The 20437-nt window shown below is 45.6% G+C and overlaps 1 protein-coding gene across 2 annotated transcripts in view; it reads right to left on the bottom strand.

Moving 5' to 3' along the window:
* Positions 1-20437, bottom strand: part of ppp2r5a (protein phosphatase 2, regulatory subunit B', alpha isoform) — a 367942-nt gene that overhangs the window by 75208 nt on the left and 272297 nt on the right. For both annotated transcript variants that reach the window (XM_072508692.1, XM_072508683.1), the window contains exons 7-8: positions 8622-8730; positions 312-365 (exon numbers count right to left, since the gene is read on the bottom strand). In XM_072508692.1, coding sequence (XP_072364793.1) covers positions 312-365; positions 8622-8730 — 163 coding nt within the window. The remainder of the gene's footprint in view (positions 1-311; positions 366-8621; positions 8731-20437) is intronic.

The raw sequence follows: 20437 nt of genomic DNA, 5'->3' as shown, positions 1-20437 counted from the left end.
TCCTTCCTTTTGTCCTTCTCCTGCTTATGGATTTCTTCATAGAAATTTGATGTCAACAAGGTGAATTTAGTTTAAATCAGAAATACGAGGAAATTTCCAAGATACTTAGTTTTCTTTTCCATACCCACAAAATTTGTGCATGCATTTAGCATTTAAAATTATATTCATACACACAAAAGTAATTGGAGTGAATATTTGAATTCAGAATTTTTTGGCAGTATAGGTGAAAAATCATCTCCACACCCCTAAAAGGATTGATTTTTAAAAAATGTTAAAAATAGAATTATTAAATGTAAACTGAGAAAACTTACCGGTTCTGTAAGAGTTGCGTCTTTTTCCAAGAACTGTACCACACAATAAGCTAACTAGAAGACAAGAAGAAACACTTATATAATTCCCAGCAGCAACTCGTGACATTGAAATGTATATCCATCCTCTGTTCAAATCAAAGCAATTATTTGATAGATATGTCATGGATACCATGTCATTGTATGGAAAAACGCAGATAGAAATAATGACACAGCCAGTTTGAAACTATTTATTTTTAAATACATATTAAAGGATAAAGCTGAAAAGTAATTTTTTTCCAAGTTCAGCTGCTGTGAACTTCATCCATGCAGGACTCCCTCTAAATTACTGTTGTAAACTAATTAACTGTAATGTTAATTGTTTGATTAACTTCAAATAGATTTATTGCATATGAAGCATATTGAGACAGTACAAAAACAAGTACGTTATGTTCCAAAGATTATACTGACATAAGTGACCATATTTTCCTCTCAGTAGTGAGCAAACATTGCACTCATTTATTACACATGCAACTTTCCATCGACTTTCAATCGGATTTTGAACTGGAATTTGCTATAATTGAGTGTGTCAAATAATGTGCCACTCTGAAAGGGGAATTTAGGACCTGTGTGCACAGAGAAAGCAAGAGTGTATTGCCTTAACCAATCAGATTGGTCACTGTCTGCGCGGAGTCTGCACATTCTCCTCGTGTCTGCTTGGGTTTCCTCCGGGTGCTCCGGTTTCCTCCCACAGTCCAAAGATGTGCAGGTCAGGTGGATTGGCCACGCTAAATTGCCCTTCGTGTCCAAAAAGGTTAGGAGGGGTTATTGGGTTAGGGGGAAAGTGAGGGCTTAAGTGAGTCGGTGCAGACACGATGGGCTGAATGGCCTCCTTCTGCACTGTATGTTCTATGTTCTAAGATTGAAAAAATGTTAATGAACAGTGCAGTGTCTGAACTAGATGTGTCAGCTAGAATAGAAACCCACAAAACCCAAAGATGTGCAGGGTAGGTGGACTGGCCAGACTAAATTCCCCTTAATTGGAAAAATAAATGAATTGGGTACTTAAATTTTTTTTTTTTTTTTTTTTTTTAAAGTGCAACAACTTCACTCCGTGCATTTAAATGTCAAGACTTCTGGAAGAAAAGGGCAACTTGGACAATACCTTCCCAACTTCTGCATTTAACTGTGCATGTGTAGTTGCTGGAAGTCGCAGTCTGATTTACACTTCAAAAATGGTGAAATGAAATGAAATGAAAATCGCTTATTGTCACGAGTAGGCTTCAATGAAGTTACTGTGAAAAGCCCCTAGTCGCCACATTCCGGCGCCTGTTCGGGGAGGCCGGTAAGGGAATCAAACCGTGTTGCTGGCCTGCCTTGGTCTGCTTTAAAAGCCAGTGATTTAGCCCAGTGTGCTAAACCAGCCATGAGCCTCATGGTCATCTCTCCAGCAAAATCTGGGGTTTTATTTTACATGTTAGTCACATCACTCATCATCACTTTATTTAAAAAGAGGAATAATATTTTTCAATTAGATAAATGTGTCTGGGGTTCAGAGGAAGGATTTTGCTATAAATACTCTGGCAAAGCCTCGCTGTATCATGACTAATTTCTCACAGCAGCCATCTGCGACCAATTCAGTGGCAATTAAGACCAGTTGTGTGTGTATTCAATGTTGCATAGGGAGGTAGATAGAATCACCACACAATTTCTACTGGGTGTCCTCATTTGATTGCATCTTATTTCACCGAATTACTATTTTGAAACAGCACTCATCCTGACTCATATGCCTTTTTACTGAGTTTCTGAGACGCAATCTGGAAATGCTCATTACCGTGGGAATTCACATGTAAAAAGACAGAGCAATCATTTGGTAATCAATTGCATGTATTAGCAGATCACGCAGAGTATTTTCATTGAGAGTTGGTGAATACCTCTTTAACATATTTGCAATCATGTGTATGGTTCCCCTGTGGCAGGGTTCATAGTGCAACCTTCATTGAAATTGAAAATTAAGTTTAAAATATAATTACATTCCTGTTTAAAATTAGCTACTTTAATATCTTCATAATATAATTATTCCAAGTATACCATTGGGAAAATGCTGTGAAATTCTCAATATCATGAATGTATATTAGAAAATTAAAAACCGGTTTAAGAATAGAGGTGAAACTGGTGGTTAATTTGCCAAAACAATTATACTATTTACTTGTATATATAATCACCTTAAATATTTAAGAAGAAATCAGGGTGAGGGAATGCAATGCCCAATCAATAGCAACAAGGATATGAAACTGGAAAGCAGGAGTATTGATTCAGTGTTCGTGAGGAGACAGGAGGGTTAGCGTTGGCATGCACTCAAGGCCAGCCCATGAATAAGAAAAAGAAACATGGAAGATGGTAACTTTGGAGGCTGTGGCCAGTGGCCCCAAATCAAAATTAGACAAATGCAAATGAGTCAGGTGAGTTTCGACTCCAATCCTTAAAATAATTAGATAATGAAAGTCACCATAGTCCGCGGGGTTAGTAGGCTACTCTGTCTTTTTGAGAGAGAGCTGACTGGCAGTGATTTAACCGGAGGGTCACCACATCTCAGTTTGAGGGGCAAGGTAGAGAAGGCGGGGCCTTCATTAATAACCTCAGCCGGTACATGAATTGAACCCATGCAGTTGGCAACGCTCCACATCACGAACCAGTCTTCCAGCCAATTGAGCTAACCGCACCCCCCCACCCCCCACCCCCAACCAGCAATCAGGTTAAAAGCCAAACTGTGGGTACAGCAGGGTAACTCGAGCAACAATAACCGTGAAAGTTGTGAGGTAATGCATTTTGTGAGGACAAACAAGGCAACGGAATATACAATGAATGGTAGGACCCTAGGACGTACAGAGAACCAGAGAAACCCTGGTGTGCATGTCCATAGATCCCCGAAGACACCAGGGCAGGTGGATAGGTGGGGCAGGTGGATAAGATGGCATATGGGATACTTGCCTTTATTAGCTGAGGCATAGAATAGCTGAGAAATAGAATACAAGATCAGGTAGGTTATGATGGAACTGTATAAAATGGTGGTTAGGCCACTGCTATGTGCAGATCTGATTGCCACACTATAGGAAGGAAGAGATTCCACTAAAGACTGTGCAGAGGGAGATCCACAAGGATGTTGCCCAAGCTGGAGCTTTTCAGCTATTATGAGACTGGACCGGCCTGGATTGTTTTCCTCGGAGCAGAGAAGGCTGAGGGAGGACCTGATTGAGGCGTATAAAATTATGAGGGGCATAGATGGGTGTTGGTGGGGGGGGGGGGGGGGGGGGAGGAGGGGGGTGGGGGGAGTGTGAGAGCAAGGAACAGCAGTGTGGCAGACAGTGAGATGGAGGTTTGGGGAGGGGACAAATTTGAGGGAAGGGAAGAGGGAAAGAGGCTTGAGATTGAAGGGTAACGGAAAGCAGGGGAGGGGTAAGGGAGCGGGAAAGAGGGAGGGAGAAGCATCAGAGGCGAGTAGGGGATAGAGGAAAGGCTCTGTATAACTGAAGCGGCACTTTGTCACTTCTGCACTTCAAGGTCCTTGAGATAACGGCCCAAATGACAGTAGCCTTTTGTTCTTGTGCACTGGCTTTGTGTTCTGTGCACATGACACCCGTTGGTCCTTCATAACTCCTATTTACATTAAGAAAATGTTCACTTGTCTTTCTCAGATCCAAAGTGAACAACCTCAAATTTAATCACATGGAACGCCATCCACCAAATTTTTGGTAATGCAGTTAGCCTATGTAATTAACTTCTCCTACCAAAACAACCTCCTGTGCTTCCTTGTCATCTGCAAACCTAAACATCCAATTCTCAATTCCTTCATCTAAATCATTTATATATGCATGTATCTAAAAGCTGCGAACATATCAATATCTGGGGACAAGTCACTGCCTATTTATTGGAGAACAGTCCCATCATCCCTTTTCTATCTCCTACTTTTGAACTAATTATTAATGCAAGACACAAGCTTACCTCAAGTTCCGGCCGTTTTTATTTTATTCAAATAATCTCCTGCGCAGAAATGGACCCATTGCCTTCTAGAATTTAAGATTGATAACAGCCATTGACGCACCCCATCCATCACGTAAGTCACCGCTTCAATTTTGAAAATTTTCAATTCTTACCCAATTTAATTTTAACAAGACATACATTATATTCTTGCATGTGGGAAGAACTTACTATCATTCAGTTGCCACTGTTGTGTATTAAACCAGGGGTTTCCAAACTATGAGACATGATTTTGGAGTTGCAAGCTCTGAAGCAGCAATGGCAGCCATGGAGCTCATTCTGCGTTTTGACAACTGAGAGGCCCCTTTAAATGTTTGCTATTTTTTCTATTGGTGAACATGGCTTGATTGTCTGTTTTCTGAGCCCCGATTGCTGTTGAAACCATGGCGGGATTCTCTCAGCCCGGGGCCGGGTCGGAGAATCCACGCGACCGGCGCGAATCGCGCCACGCCGTCGGCATGCAATTCTCCGCAGAGCGGAGAATCGGCGGCGGTGTTTTTGGCACGGTGCTGGTAGAGCGGCCCCCCCCCCGGCAATTCTCGGCCCAGGATGGGTCGAGCGGCCGTCGTAAACAACCCGAGTCCCACCGGCGCCATTCACACCTGCTCTCAGTGGGACCTCGGCGTGGAAGGTTCCGGGGGCGGCCTGTGACAGGGGACTCCGATGTGGCGTGGCCCGCAATCGGGGCCCACCAATTAGCGGGGGCCTCTCTGGCTGGGGGCCTCCTTTCTTCCGCGCCGGCCCCTAAAGCCCTGTGCCATGTTGCGTCGGGGCCGGTGTGGGGCAGGGTGTCATTGCGCATGTGCGGACCCTGTGGCACCCAGTTTATGCCAGGGTAAGCAGCTGGAGAGGCGTGGATTGCTCCAGTGCCGTGTTGGCCCCCTGTAGGCGCCAGAATTGCTGATTCTGAGGCAGCGTTGATGCCGTCGAGAAACGCAACGGCGTTTGCGACAGCAAAGAACAAAGAACAAAGAAATGTACAGCACAGGAACAGGCCCTTCGGCCCTCCAAGCCCGTGCCGACCATACTGGCCGACTAAACTACAATCTTCTACACTTCCTGGGTCCGTATCCTTCTATTCCCATCCTATTCATATATTTGTCAAGATGCCCCTTAAATGTCCCTATCGTCCCTGCTTCCACTACCTCCTCCGGTAGCGAGTTCCAGGCACCCACTACCCTCTGCGTAAAAAACTTGCCTCGTACATCTACTCTAAACCTTGCCCCTCTCACCTTAAACCTATGCCCCCTAGTAATTGACCCCTCTACCCTGGGGAAAAGCCTCTAACTATCCACTCTGTCTATGCCCCTCATAATTTTGTATACCTCTATCAGGTCGCCCCTCAACCTCCTTCGTTCCAGTGAGAACAAACTGAGTTTATTCAATCGCTCCTCATAGCTTATGCCCTCCATACCAGGCAACATTCTGGTAAATCTCTTCTGCACCCTCTCTAAAGCCTCCACATCCTTCTGGTAGTGTGGCGACCAGAATTGAACACTATACTCCAAGTGTGGCCTAACTAAGGTTCTATACAGCTGCAACATGACTTGCCAATTCTTATACTCAATGCCCCGGCCAATGAAGGCAAGCATGCCGTATGCCTTCTTGACTACCTTCTCCACCTGTGTTGCCCCTTTCAATGACCTGTGGATCTGTACTCCTAGATCTCTTTGACTTTCAATACTCTTGAGGGTTCTACCATTCACTGTATATTCCCTACCTGCATTAGCCCTTCCAAAATGCATTACCTCACATTTGTCCGGATTAAACTCCATCTGCCATCTCTCCGCCCAAGTCTCCAGATAATCTAAATCCTGCTGTATCCTCAGACAGTCCTCATCGCTATCCGCAATTCCACCAACCTTTGTGTCGTCTGCAAACTTACTAATCAGACCAGTTACATTTTCCTCCAAATCATTTATATATACTACAAATAGCAAAGGTCCCAGCACTGATCCCTGTGGAACACCACTGGTCACAGCCCTCCAATTAGAAAAGCATCCCTCCATTGCTACCCTCTGCCTTCTATGGCCTAGCCAGTTCTGTATCCACCTTGCCAGTTCACCCCTGATCCCGTGTGACTTCACCTTTTGTACTAGTCTACCATGAGGGACCTTGTCAAAGGCCTTACTGAAGTCCATATAGACAACATCTACTGCCCTACCTGCATCAATCATCTTAGTGACCTCCTCGAAAAACTCTATCAAGTTAGTGAGACACGACCTCCCCTTCACAAAACCGTGCTGCCTCTCACTAATACGTCCATTTGCTTCCAAATGGGAGTAGATCCTGTCTCGAAGAATTCTCTCCAGTAATTTCCCTACCACTGAAGTAAGGCTCACCGACCTGTAGTTCCCGGGATTATCCTTGCTATCCTTCTTAAACAGAGGAACAACATTGGCTATTCTCCAGTCCTCCGGGACATCCCCTGAAGACAGCGAGGATCCAAAGATTTCTGTCAAGGCCTCAGCAATTTCCTCTCCAGCCTCCTTCAGTATTCTGGGGTAGATCCCATCAGGCCCTGGGGACTTATCTACCTTAATATTTTTTAAGACACCCAACACCTCGTCTTTTTGGATCACAATGTGACCCAGGCTATCTGCACCCCCTTCTCCAGACTCAACATCTACCAATTCCTTCTCTTTGGTGAATACTGATGCAAAGTATTCATTTAGTACCTCGCCCATTTCCTCTGGCTCCACACATAGATTCCCTTGCCTATCCTTCAGTGGGCCAACCCTTTCCCTGGCTACCCTCTTGCTTTTTATGTACGTGTAAAAAGCCTTGGGATTTTCCTTAACCCTATTTGCCAATGACTTTTCATGACCCCTTCTAGCCCTCCTGACTCCTTGCTTAAGTTCCTTCCTACTTTCCTTATATGCCACACAGGCTTCGTCTGTTCCCAGCCTTTTAGCCCTGACAAATGCCTCCTTTTTCTTTTTGACGAGGCCTACAATATCACTCGTCATCCAAGGTTCAAAAATAATTGTAAAGCAACCTGAACAAAGATAGACCTCCCTCTAATTATTAAATGTGCGTCTGCTTTTATTGGGAGCAACACAGATGTTTTCAATATTAACAGCACAGGCAGCGCCCAGGGTGAGGCAGTTAGGAACTTACAATGACGTTGATGCTGTGAAGTAAGCAGTGAGCTAAAGCGGACGCTAAAGCGTCAACACTTTAGCCTCAGGATCACAGAATCCCGCCCCAAAAGCTGTAATCCACGGTAAAACCTGCAGTTTTAACCTCTCCACCCCAGCTCAACACACTAGCCACTCCACCTCCACACACAATTTTTACTCTGGGCTTACGGAGATGAAGTATTAAAATAGGGTTACATCAGGAAAAAATTTGGGAAGCATTGTATTAAACACAATCTGCGGTGAATATACCTTAAAATCAGAGCCATTTCTGAAAGGACTGTGCACTATCCCAAAAATATGCACCAGTAGTTCAAAAAGAATATCCCAACGTTGCCAGTAATTGATTACATATGCTCATCCCTGACCCATACTTTTGGTTGTCCTGTCTACCTCCCCATTCAACTTGGTGCTACCAAGGGCGGCACAGTGGCACAGTGGTAGCACTGCAGTCTCACGGTGCCAAAGTCCCAGGTTCTATCCCGGTTCTGGGTCACTGTCTGTGTGGAGTTTGTACATTCTCCCCGTTTGCGTGGGTTTCGCCCCCACAACCCAAAGATGTGCAGGGTAGGTGGATTGGTCACGCTAAATTGCCCCTTAATTGGAAAAAATGAATTGGGTACTCTAAATTTTAAAAAAAAAATTGGTGCTACCAAGTAAATAAGCCTAGTTTTCTGTTTCTTTTCCAAAATTCATGTTATTGCAAATTTTGTAAAACAAACCTCATCTCCTCAATAAATGAAGCAGATTCAAGTATCAATCCAGCCAATAAGTTGTCAAATGAACTGCTTTGTTAAAAATATTTAGAAGTATTTGGATATTCCATGTTGAATGCTCTAATTTGTGACATATTAGCTTCATTGGCCTATTCAAAATAGCTCATGAAAGCTAACTTTAATGAATGCAACCCAGGCATCTGAACATATTGCATCTAAAATTCCTGCAAATGTTGGACCAATACAAAAATATAAATATAGATATGCCAGACCTGCTTTAGCAGTCATTAGGTCCAGCTCCTATGATGTAGTATACCATTTTTACAGAAAGTTTGGATGTCACTGAGGAGAAAGTACACCAAAATGGAAAACCAGAGTAGTTTTGGTACTAATTCAATAATAAATTTAATCCATGCCTACATCAAGAAATAACAGCCTACCTGTGCATGAAATAGAGCTAAGCCTTTAGCAGTGTGAAGAGGAATGAGGACCTTCATAAGAAATTGTTTATGTTCTGCTTTCAACGGCAATGCAAACCCATTAATAATACTGAAATATAAATATATAAATTAGTAATTCATCATCATTGTAAAAGTTTGAAACAATCTTTTTTCATAATAAAATTAGCAAATTATTTTGGAGTACAATGCTGTCTAGTATATATATTTGTATCTCAATGCGTTACATCATTTCACTTCCTTTTGGGTTGGAAACGGATTACTGGTTTCAAACAATGATTAAGGAAATAGCAAATGTGCAAGAGAAATTTATTGATAAGACAATTGCTCAAATCAGTTGCTCAATTTAGTTTCAACTTTGTTCAAAAAACAAACGAGTTAATCTAGAAAACCAGCAAAGGTTATTCCAACAAGAACTGATGAGTCAATAACAATTCTGATGTGAAACGAATAATAATAATTTTTTTTTATTGTCACAAGTAGGCTTACATTAACTGTTATTACATAAAAGTTTGTAAACTTAAGCTGCAGGTACAAAGAACATTACTTGCATTGGTGGAGGAAAGAACATAACATTTTGAATTTTTACATTAAAACAAATAAATTCTGGTAAATTTTAAACACTTTATAACTGGAAGAAATGTAAAAAAAATAAAAGTGACACCCCCACCTTCAATAAACCAACCATTACTTGATGACATTTACCTCAGTCACACTTTCACATAACATTTTGAACCATATGGTTCAGCTATCCACTAAGCACATTTAATGAGGCATCTGGAAGCCCAAGCTAATTTCATAAGCGTATTCAAAATTTTACTGTTTTATTACATTAAAGATGCTATATCAATAGAATTTGTGAATATAAATTCAGTTTAGAACGCAGGTACAAATTAGAGCGCATAATCAGCATGTCTCTATTAAATTTTGGCATTCAGGATGAGGACAATCATCACAATGCATTTATATCACACTTAATATAATTAAAGGAGCTCTCGAGTTGCAGTAGTAGTGCCCCTGCATGCTCCAGGTTCAAGTCACACTCGAAGACTTGATGGCCAAGGAAAGTGCGTTCACAATGTGGTCAAATAGCTGGAGTATCAACTTATACATCCATCCAACATATACCAATGGTAGGCAGAAAGAATGGGAGATTCTTGGCCAGCCATGTGATGGAAAGAAAGAAAAAGCCTCCACCATCACAATCCATAATTCCATGCTCCATTATGTAAAAGTGTATATAGGCATAGCAACTCGCAACCCTCCCTCAGTGGGGGCCAGTTGGCTCAGTTACCTAGATGCCCGGTGTGGATCAGATTGACCCGAACAGCATGGGATTTAATCCCTGCTTCGACTGGGTGGATTAGAGATCTGCTTCCTTATCCTACATGTGGTACTAGCACAGGAGGTCAGGCCTGTCTTTGGCAAGAGATCCCAAGATGATGAAGAGGAGGGCCTTAAGGAAGAAGTTCCAATAAACTGGGCAGAGCAGCTAAAAATGCTCTGAATTAGATAGTGCAGCAAAAAGAGTTGGCTGCACATAAAGTCAGGTATTGAAGGAACAAATATCTCCGGGTAGGACGTGAATGGAGAGACGTTTAGAAACTGAAGGCAAGGTTCAGGTGGAAATGCAGACAAAAGCATCTAGACTGAACAGAAAAGTCACTCATGATTCTCTCCTGCTTCCCAGATCTTTTAAATTAAGGAAGTGAGTGAACAGAGGGAAAATACTTCCCAGCTAGTTGCAAGGTCAGGATGAAACAGCCATGGGCTGAGGGAGCTGAAGGTTCAGTGCATCCAGCCTCACACCAGGACCTGCCTTCACTAGAAGCAGATTGCACAGTCTCCCAATAGTAGCATGGGTGAGTACACTTCAATGTTTCCACCATTCCAAATCACTTTGCAACACTCTTTAACCCTCCCTGACCACACATGACAATACTCTTCTCTCAAATCACGAGTGCACACCTTGTGCACTATAAACAAAATCATCTCTTTCTTCCTACTTTTTATGCCATGCATTCCACCTTCTCTTTTCACACAGTACCACTTTCTTTAGCACCCCTTTCTTCAGCACAATGTTGCCAATTCTGAAAATTGAGCTGGAGCCCTGTCCCTTATTGGCCATATTTGGGGTGTCAGACTTGCTGGAATTGCAAATGGGTGCGGAGGCCAATGTCCTGGCCTTTGTCTTGTTGATTGCCCGGAGGAGAGTGCTGCTGGGTGAAGGTCTGCTTCTCCGCCCAGTGCCTCAGTGTGGCTGGGAGAGCTGGAGTTCCTATACCCTGAGAAAGTCAAGTACACAGTGTGGGGAGAAATTGAGGGGTTTTACTGACGATGGCAGTAGTTCATTGTTTACTTTAAGGAGTTGGTCACCGTTAGTTATTGAGGAGGGAGAAGGGAGGGTGGGGGGTTAGGTTTTGGGGGGTTCATGTTTGTACCAGTGTTTTATTCTGTTTTGTGGTTTTATATCATTTTGTATTATCTAAAATGAAAAATGTGAACTAAAATATTTTTTTTAAAAGCAGCTGTCTGTAGCCAGGCTTTCACAAGACTTTAGCCCCCAGTAGTCATTTGCCACAAGCACCAGAAGGGTCTTGACATGACAAACATCAGAGTTCCACCCATTTTGCTGAGGCCACAAGGGCAGCATTTCATAGGAAAAGTAAACTTATAAAAACTTCTTTTCAAGATTAAGCATGTTAAGCATTTGGGTGAGAGTTGAAGTTAAGGCTAAAATTATCTTTGGTTTAAATTGATTGCTGTTATTACATTTGGTATTTGGATTTGACAGTACAGTTTCACAGCAGCTTTTGAATCACATTCTCAATATTTCATCACTATAGGGGTTGTCTGAGCAGATCACTAGAATTGCTGTCTAAAGAGTTGATCACTTGTGTCGCTTACTGCAAGTTGTTTAATTGGCCCCCCACTTTCCCCATGATTGCTCTGTTTCTTCCGTGTAAAAAGGCTTGCTTTCGGCTCCTCCCAAAGGCAGTCTTCTCTGCAAGGCAAAGTGTGCAATATACGATAGCTATGTGGCTGCCTCTTCATAGAGCATACTGTTGGGACCTCCGGACCTGTAAAGGCACTGGTGCCTAATCTTTAGGGTTTTTTTAAGAAATATTTTTATTCAAATTTTTACATATTTTCAACAGAAAAAAGAAAAACAAAGAGCACATAAATAAACATCTTACAACTACCTCACGAATTCCCCCAATATACAAACTCCCCATTAAGCAATAATAAACACAGGAGAAAACAGAGTACACCCCCCCCCCGCCCTCCGGGTTGGTGCTGCTGCTGGCCACCTCCTAACGCTCCACAAGAAAGTATAGGAACAGTTGCCACCGCGTGAAGAACCCTTGCACAGACCCTCTCAAGGCAAATTTTACCCTCTCCAACTTAATGAACCCAGCCATGTCGCTGATCCAGGCTTCTACGCTTGGGGGCCTCGCATCCTTCCACTGTAGCAGAATACTGGCCTCTTTCGCCTCCTGCACTCACGGCTCGTCCAATACCCCAAATAGATTTGCTAACCCCCAGCTCGGCTTAACCCGGGTGTTCACCACCTTAGACACAGCCCTCGCAATACCCCTCCAGAACCCATCCAGCGCCGGGCACGCCCAGAACATGTGGGTGTGATTTGCTCGGCTCCCCGAGCACCTCCCACCCCAAAGAACCTGCTCAGCCTCGCCCCTGTCATATGCGCTTTGTGAAGAACCTTAAATTGTATCAGGCTAAGCCTGGCGCAAGAGGAGGAAGAATGAACCCTACCCAGGGCATCCGCCCTCGCACCCTCGTCTAACTCCTCCCCAAGCTCCTCCTCCCATTTACCCTTTAGCTCCTCCACCGAGATCTCCTCTTCCTCCTGCATCTCCTGGTAGATCGCCGAGACCCTGCCCTCTCCAACCCACACCCCCGAGAGCACACTGTCCTGGATCCTGAGTGCTGGAAGCAGTGGGAACTCCCTCACCTGCCGTCTTACAAACGCCCTTACCTGCATGTACCTGAAAGCATTTCCGGGGGGGGGGGGACTGAATTTTTCTACGGCTCGCAAACGTCCCATCTAAAAACAGGTCTCCCATCCTTCTAATTCCTGCCCTGTGCCAGCTCAGGAACCCTCCATCCATTCTCCCCGGGACGAACCGGTGTTTCTCCCGGATCGGGGACCAAACCGAAGCCTCTACCTCACCCCTGTGGTGTCTCAACTGCCCCCAAATTTTCATGTTGTCGCCGCCACCACCGGACTCGTGGTGTACCTAGTCGGCAGGAGCGGCAGGGGTTCTGTCACCAGCCCTCCCAGACTGGTGCCCACATAGGACGCCATATCCAGCCTCTTCCACACCGCCCCCTCCCCCTCCATTACTCACTTGCGTATCATCGCCACATTGGCAGCCCAGTAATACCCACACAGATTAGGTAACGCTAACCCTCCTCTGTCCCTACTCCGCTCCAGAAACACCCTTCTCACCCTCGGGGTCTTTTTCGCCCACACGAATCCCATGATGCTCCTAATGACCCGCTTAAAAAGGACTTGGGGATCAGGATGGGGAGGCACTGGAATATAAAGAGGAACCTCGGGAGCACCGTCATCTTCATCGACTGTACCCTACCCTCCAGGGAGAGTGGCAGCATATCCCACCTTTTAAACTCCTCCTCCATCTGCTCCACCAGCCTCGTAAAGTTGAGCTGGTGTAGGGCCCCCAGCTCCTGGCCACCTGGATCCCTAGGTACTGAAAACTCCTTTCCGCCCTCTTCAGTGGAAGCTCGTCTATCCCCCTTCCCTGGTCCCCTGGGTGTACCATGATAAACTCACTCTTCCCCACGTTGAGCTTATACCCGGAAAAGTCCCCAAACTCCCTGAGGATCCGCATCACATTCAGCATCCCCCCCCACTGGGTCCGCCACATACAGAAGCAGGTTATCGGCATAAAACGATACCCAGTGTTCCTCTCCCCCTCGGACCAGCCCCCTCCAGTTCCTGGACTCCCTTAGAGCCATAGCCAAAGGCTCAATTGCCAATGCAAATAGCAAAGGGGATAGGGGGCTCCCCTGCCTCGTCCCCCAGTACAGCCAAAAGTATTCCCACCTCCTCCGATTCGTGGCCACACTCACCACCGGGGCTTCGTAAAGTAGCCAAACCCAACTAATGAACCCTTCCCAGAACCCAAACCTCCTCAACACATCCCAAAGGTACCCCCACTCCATCCTATCGAAGGCCTTCTCCGCGTCCATCGCTGCCACTATCTCCGCTTCCCCCTCCACTGCAGGCATCATGATTACGTTAAGGAGCCTCCGCACATTGGTATTCAGCTGCCTTCCCTTAACAAACCTGTCTGGTCCTCGTGAATCACCCCTGGGACACCGTCCTCAATTCTGGTAGCCAACACCTTCGCGTCCACGTTGAGGAGAGAGATTGGCCTATACGACCCACACAATAATGGGTCCTTGTCCCGCTTCAAGATCAGCGAGATCAGCACCCTGGACATTGTTTGGGGTAGGGGGGGGATTGAAAGTCCTCACTAATAGAGGGCCCAGCAGGTCCATGTACCTCCGGTAAAATTCCACCGGGAACCCATCATGTCCCGGTGCCTTCCCCACCTGCATACTCCCCAGCCCCTTAGTCAGCTCCTCCAGCCCTACCGGTGCCCCAAGCCCAGTCACATGCTCCTCCTCCACCCTCAGGAACCTCAGCCGATTCAAAAATCGACGCATCCCCCCCTCCTCCGTTGGGGGCTCAGACCTATACAGCCCCTCATAAAAGTCTTTAAATACCCCATTTATTCCCACAGCACTCCACACCGTGTTCCCCCCTTTATCCCCAACTCCCCCAATCTCCCTCGCTGCCTCCAGCTTCCGAAGCCGGTGTGCCAACATCCGGCTAGCCTTCTCCCCGTACTCATACACCGCCCCTTGCGCTTTCCTCCACTGCACCTCTGCCTTCTTGGTGGTCAACAGCTCGAACTCGGCCTGGAGGCTTCGTCGCTCCTCGAGTAGTCCCTCCTCGGGGACCTCTGCATACCTCCTATCCACCCTTAAAATCTCCCCCACCAATCTCTCCCTCTCTCTCCTCTCCTTCTTCTCCTTGTGGGCCCTAGTGGAGATTAGCTCTCCCCTAATCACCACCTTCAGCGCCTCCCAGACCACCCCACCTGCACCTCACCATTATCGTTAGCCTCTAGATAGCTTTCAATGCACCCCCGGATCCGCCCGCTCACCTCCTCATCCGCCAGCAAGCTCACATCCAGGCACCACAGCGGGCGCTGGTCCCTTTCCTCCCCTAGCTTCAGCTCCATCCAATGTGGGGCATGGTCTGATGAGATGGCTATGGCGAATACTCCGTGTCCTCCACCCTCGGGATTAGTGCCCTGCTCATAACGAAAAAATTCCCCCAATATACAAACTCCCCATTAAGCAATAATAAACACAGGAGAAAACACAGAGTACACCGCCCCCCCCCCCCGCCCTCCGGGTTGGTGCTGCTGCTGGCCACCTCCTAACGCTCCACAAGAAAGTATAGGAACGGTTGCCACCGCGTGAAGAACCCTTGCACAGGCCCTCTCAAGGCAAATTTTACCCTCTCCAACTTAATGAACCCAGCCATGTCGCTGATCCAGGCTTCTACGCTTGGGGGCCTCGCATCCTTCCACTGTAGCAGAATACTGGCCTCTTTCGCCTCCTGCACTCACGGCTCGTCCAATACCCCAAATAGATTTGCTAACCCCCAGCTCGGCTTAACCCGGGTGTTCACCACCTTAGACACAGCCCTCGCAAAACTCCGACATCTTCTTCGCAGCCTTCAACACATCATCGATGAAGATTAACATCTTGCCAAGGTCATCCCCACACACCCACTACTTGCCTTCAAACAACCGTGCAACCTCAAACAAACCATTGTTTGCAGCAAACTACCCAGCCTTCAGAACAGCGACCACGACACCAAACAATCCTGCCATGGCAATCTCTGCAAGACGTGCCAGATCATCGACATGGATACCACCATTACACGTGAGAACACCACCCACCAGGTGCACGGTACATACTCGTGCGACTCGGCCAAAGTTGTCTACCTCATACGCTGCAGGAAAGGATGTCCCGAAGCGTGGTACATTGGCGAGATCATGCAGACGCTGCGACAACGAATGAATGGACATCGCGCGACAATCACCAGGCAGGAATGTTCCCTTCCAGTCGGGGAACACTTCAGCAGTCAAGGGCATTCAGCCTCTGATCTCCGGGTAAGCGTTCTCCAAGGCGGCCTTTAGGACACGCGACAACGCAGAATCGCCGAGCAGAAACTTATACCCAAGTTTGGCACACGAGTGCGGCCTGAACCGGGACCTGGGATTCATGTCGCATTACATTCACCCCCCCACCATCTGGCCTGGGCTTGCGAAATCCTACCAACTGTCCTATCTTGAGACAATTCACACCTCTGTAACCTGGGGTTACCCCTATCTCTGGATCTGTAAACACTTCATTAACTGCATATGCTTGCATTCTAAGCATTGTCTTGCATCTTTGAATTAGTCTATATATATGTTTCTGGAACATACCTCTTCATTCACCTGAGGAAGGAGCAGTGCTCCGAAAGCTAATGTTTGAAACAAACCTGTTGGACTGTAACCCGGTGTTGTAAGACTTCTTACTGTGCTCACCCCAGTCCAACACTGGCATCTCCACATCATGATATTTGTAGTTTCATGGTTTTAATTATCAGTGTTACTCAAGATTAATGGGGTCACAGATACATCTGTAGTGTATATTCCTTTTCCTCTAATATGCATCTTGCCAATTTCTGGCAAAAGATAAATGTACTTTTAAAGCTGCCTGCATCTAATGCAGAAAATTACATGATCCCGGTTCTCTGATCAGCCACCAGCTGCATACAGATAGAGAAGGATTTTTCTCCACTGCTGGCCGCTGATCTGGTGTCCTGACAGCAACACGTATGTCAGCCGCTGCTAAAAAAAATACCCAATGTTCTCAAACTGCAAACTGTTGAGGTCAATGGAAAGGTTATGCTTTGCTTACCCTGGCCAATAAGACATCAGTGACCTACAAAATGGAGCTGTGGGATGTAGATTGAGAAATACAGATGATGTTCCCTCTCTTAAACCGGAAAGAGACAATGACTAAAATGTTGAGGGCTATGTCAGCTTGCTGAGTTATTCAAAGCATGGCTCCCAGTCCAACAGCAGCAGGTTGCAGATTTCAGGCACAGCTTGCCTGGTGGTGCAACCGATCGCGCAATGCTCCAGTCAGGTCAAGGAACTTCACCTTGAGCCTGTACATCCAGAATATTGGACATGACCTCCTACAAGCTGCTGTCTTCCACTGCAGTCTTTTGAGGTGTTGTTCCCTATGGCCTCTAAAGCTACTAAGGCTTCAACAACCTTTCTTTCTCCATCCAAATAAGACCAAGCAACAGAATAATCCTTTACTGGAGAAAAGTTCAAAGTAAAGGATGGCAAAGAGAGTAAGGAAGAAGCAGTTTTGAAGCTGGAACAGACCTTCCCAACTCACATTTTCTCCATCACTAAGTAGTTCTATTTCCATCTTTGCAACATCCCCCATCTTCACCCCACCATAGCCTATCAGCAGCTGAAACCCTCAGCCATGCTTTTGTTACCTCCGGACTCTGGTATTCTCCTGCATAGACTTTTAAAAGTCTCATCCTAGAGTTCAAATTCCTGCATGATCTCATCTTTCCCTGCCTCCAACTTCCTTTACCCCTACAACTCTTTGAGAATTCAGTCTGTCCAACTCTAGCTTCTTGTGCAGTTCCATTTTCCTTTGCCCTAGTACTGGTGACGTTGCCTTCAGCTGTCTAGGCCCCAGGTTTGGGAACTTCCTCTCTAAATCTCTCCACTTCTTTTCAAAAAGTCAGTCTTAAAAGCTACTTCTTTGATCAAGCTTTTTGCCACCTGTAATAATACAAAGAACAAAGAACAAAGAAATGTACAGCACAGGAACAGGCCCTTCGGCCCTCCAAGCCGATGCCGACCATGCTGCCCGACTAAACTACAATCTTCTACACTTCCTGGGTCCGTATCCCTCTATTCCCATCCTATTCATGTATTTGTCAAGATGCCCCTTAAATGTCACTATCGTATGTCACTAATCTTGTCTTCTTGGCTCTGTGTCAATTTTTTTGTCTGATTATGCCACTGTGCAGTACCTTGTGATGTTCTACTACTTTAAAGGCACTATATAAATGACAATTATTGGGTTTTAATTGTGCTGCAGTGCTGCAGTGCTGATTACATAATCAAGCCACAACTATCGCTCAAAATATAGGTTCTGCTGTCCAAACCTTGGATTAACTGGAGCCTAAGTGATTTGCAAAGTGGCATTTGACTCTCAAGTAAAGGAGACCCGAATTCTCAGTAAAATGTAGACAAGGACTTAGGCTGGAGCAGCAGTGAGGCAATAGCAAAGAGTGATATTGCAGAGGTGAATCATAAATCACATGAATAGTATCAGCTTGGATTCAGTTAGTAGAACTAGATTCAGAGGTTATCCATTCAAGTCACATTTCAAGATTTAAACTCAATCTAAGCTAACAATTCAGTGTCATACTGCTAGGTATTCCAAGAACAGGAATACCCTGGTCAACTTTACTTCCTCAATCAACACCATCAATAAACCTTGGGTGTAGAGGGGAAGGTTTCGGATATTTAAAAAGAACTCATGGAGTCGGAGGAAACGCAGACAGAGGACCTAAAGCGCAAATGGGAAGACGGGCTTGGGGGGGGGGGCGCGGGAGAGAGAAGAGGTGGAGACAGGTCTTTGGATGGATGCGTTAAGCAGAGTCAACGCGTCCTCATCATGTGCCAGACTCAGCCTGATTCAGTTTAAGGTCGTTCACCGGGCACACATGACGGTGGCCCAGATGAGCAAGTATTTTGGGATAGTGTAGCCATCTGGGATGGCCACTTCTAGTATACAAAATGGACACTCACAGAGCTTATAGGGAAAAATGGACAATGCAAAGCAACAAGCAGGCACAGAGCCTGAATGTATATTTGAAAGGCAGTCAGCAGACAGAATTGAAACTCTGGGTCAATTTACATATTGATGGCCCATCTCCGAGAAACAAAGGACTAATGCTCAGGTAGCCGATACTGTCTCAGACATTCCGGCGCCACTACCCCAACCAGAAAACACAAACAAAGTAAGGCCAACGGCCACTTAGGACACACCCAGCCATCAAGACACACCCCCTTTATTGGCTTAGATCGATGGCAATGATCAAGAAGCTGCACAATTAATTGGGACCAAGTTTAAGGCCCGCCTAAAAGCGCGCAAAGTCCCTCAGTATAAGAAGGAACCCCCGCGAAAGGTTCGCTCTCTTGGATATGGCTCTCAAGCGGAGAGACCATTCCACCAGCACCACCAGAAGCAAGTAAGTTCAAGTTCAACGCTCGCTACCAGACGGACGACCTTAGCTGTACTCCTGTCACCTCTTCGAACCAAAGAGCCCCAGATCCGAACAACGGCCATTGTTCCTCTGACCTAAGTGGGCACCCGAAGTTAAGTATATGTATTAGTGATAGATATAGTTTAGCCTGTAGTGTTATTGTGCATGAGTAAATCATACTGTGTGTAAATAAAGTAGTATTGACTTTGAACTAAGTAACTGGTGTATTGGCTCTTTAATCGGTATTCGGTTGAACCTTGTGGTGGTATCGAGCGATACCTGGCGACTCTGAAGGCATACTCATAATTAGGATTAAGGTGACCTTATAAACTGCCATATTTATAGCAAGTAAATATAGCAACATTACTGGCAACATCTTACGGGACTCGACCTAGAAGTGGCTTTGTCACTCCGAGAGATCCCAAATTTGAATTAGAAATCCAATTGGAAAAAGAAAACCACAAGCGTAAGACCAATATCGATCAAACCTCCAAGATTCGGAAGTGTGTTATTTGCATGCGTACTAAGGGATATAAGGTAACCTTGATAGATTTTGTTGCGTAAAACTGTCGGGAGTTTTGTAGACCGGAAAATAGCGTAAGCCGTACCAGTGTTTGCATCACCACTTTATTCCCCACGTTCCAAATTCGGTAGAAACCCATAGATAACAGTAGAGATGGCAATGAAGGCATTGGAACCCCCAGGAATTCGAGGTCGCAACGACCAATAGAGCAGAGCAGAGCAGTGTTCCATATGGGAAGAGGAAATTTGGAAATATCTAAAAGGGAAAGGATGTCCCTTTGGAGCAAATTTTGTGCAAATGACGAAACAGGTTCCTGGAGTATAGGACATATTTGGTGGGAGAACCTGACCGAGATTCATAAGAAAAGCTTTGGGAAAGCTCTTAAGCCGATGGCAATCGTCTCCTGCTTGGCACAATTGCGAGGCACAGAGGAAGTTGTGAGGATGCTCCACAGAGAGATTGAAGACAGAGAGAAGAATAGTGAGGGAGACGTTAGCGAGTGCGAAAAAGTTAACAGGTAACTTAAGAGAGCAGTTAGCGGCGAGTGACAAGGAGGTGGCTGATATCAAACAGGCACACCAATCTTGTCTCGCTCACCTAAGCAGCTTTCAGCCACAATATGATAAGGCCTACCAAGACACGCAACGCGCGGTGTTGGTACGAGAAGAGACAGAACACTAAGTCGAGCAATTAAAGAAACAATGTAATGATTTAAAAGCAGCCCTACGAGCACTCCACAGTTCCACGACGGAACAAAGGCAGAGTTCTTTGATCGGTATTCGGTTGAACCTTGTGGCGGTATCGAGAGATACCTGGCGACTCTGAAGGCATACTCATAATTAGGATTAA

This window comes from Scyliorhinus torazame, chromosome 1 (genome assembly GCF_047496885.1).
Source record: "Scyliorhinus torazame isolate Kashiwa2021f chromosome 1, sScyTor2.1, whole genome shotgun sequence".
NCBI classification, from domain to species: domain Eukaryota; kingdom Metazoa; phylum Chordata; class Chondrichthyes; order Carcharhiniformes; family Scyliorhinidae; genus Scyliorhinus; species Scyliorhinus torazame.
This window is presented reverse-complemented; position numbering and strand designations above follow the sequence as displayed.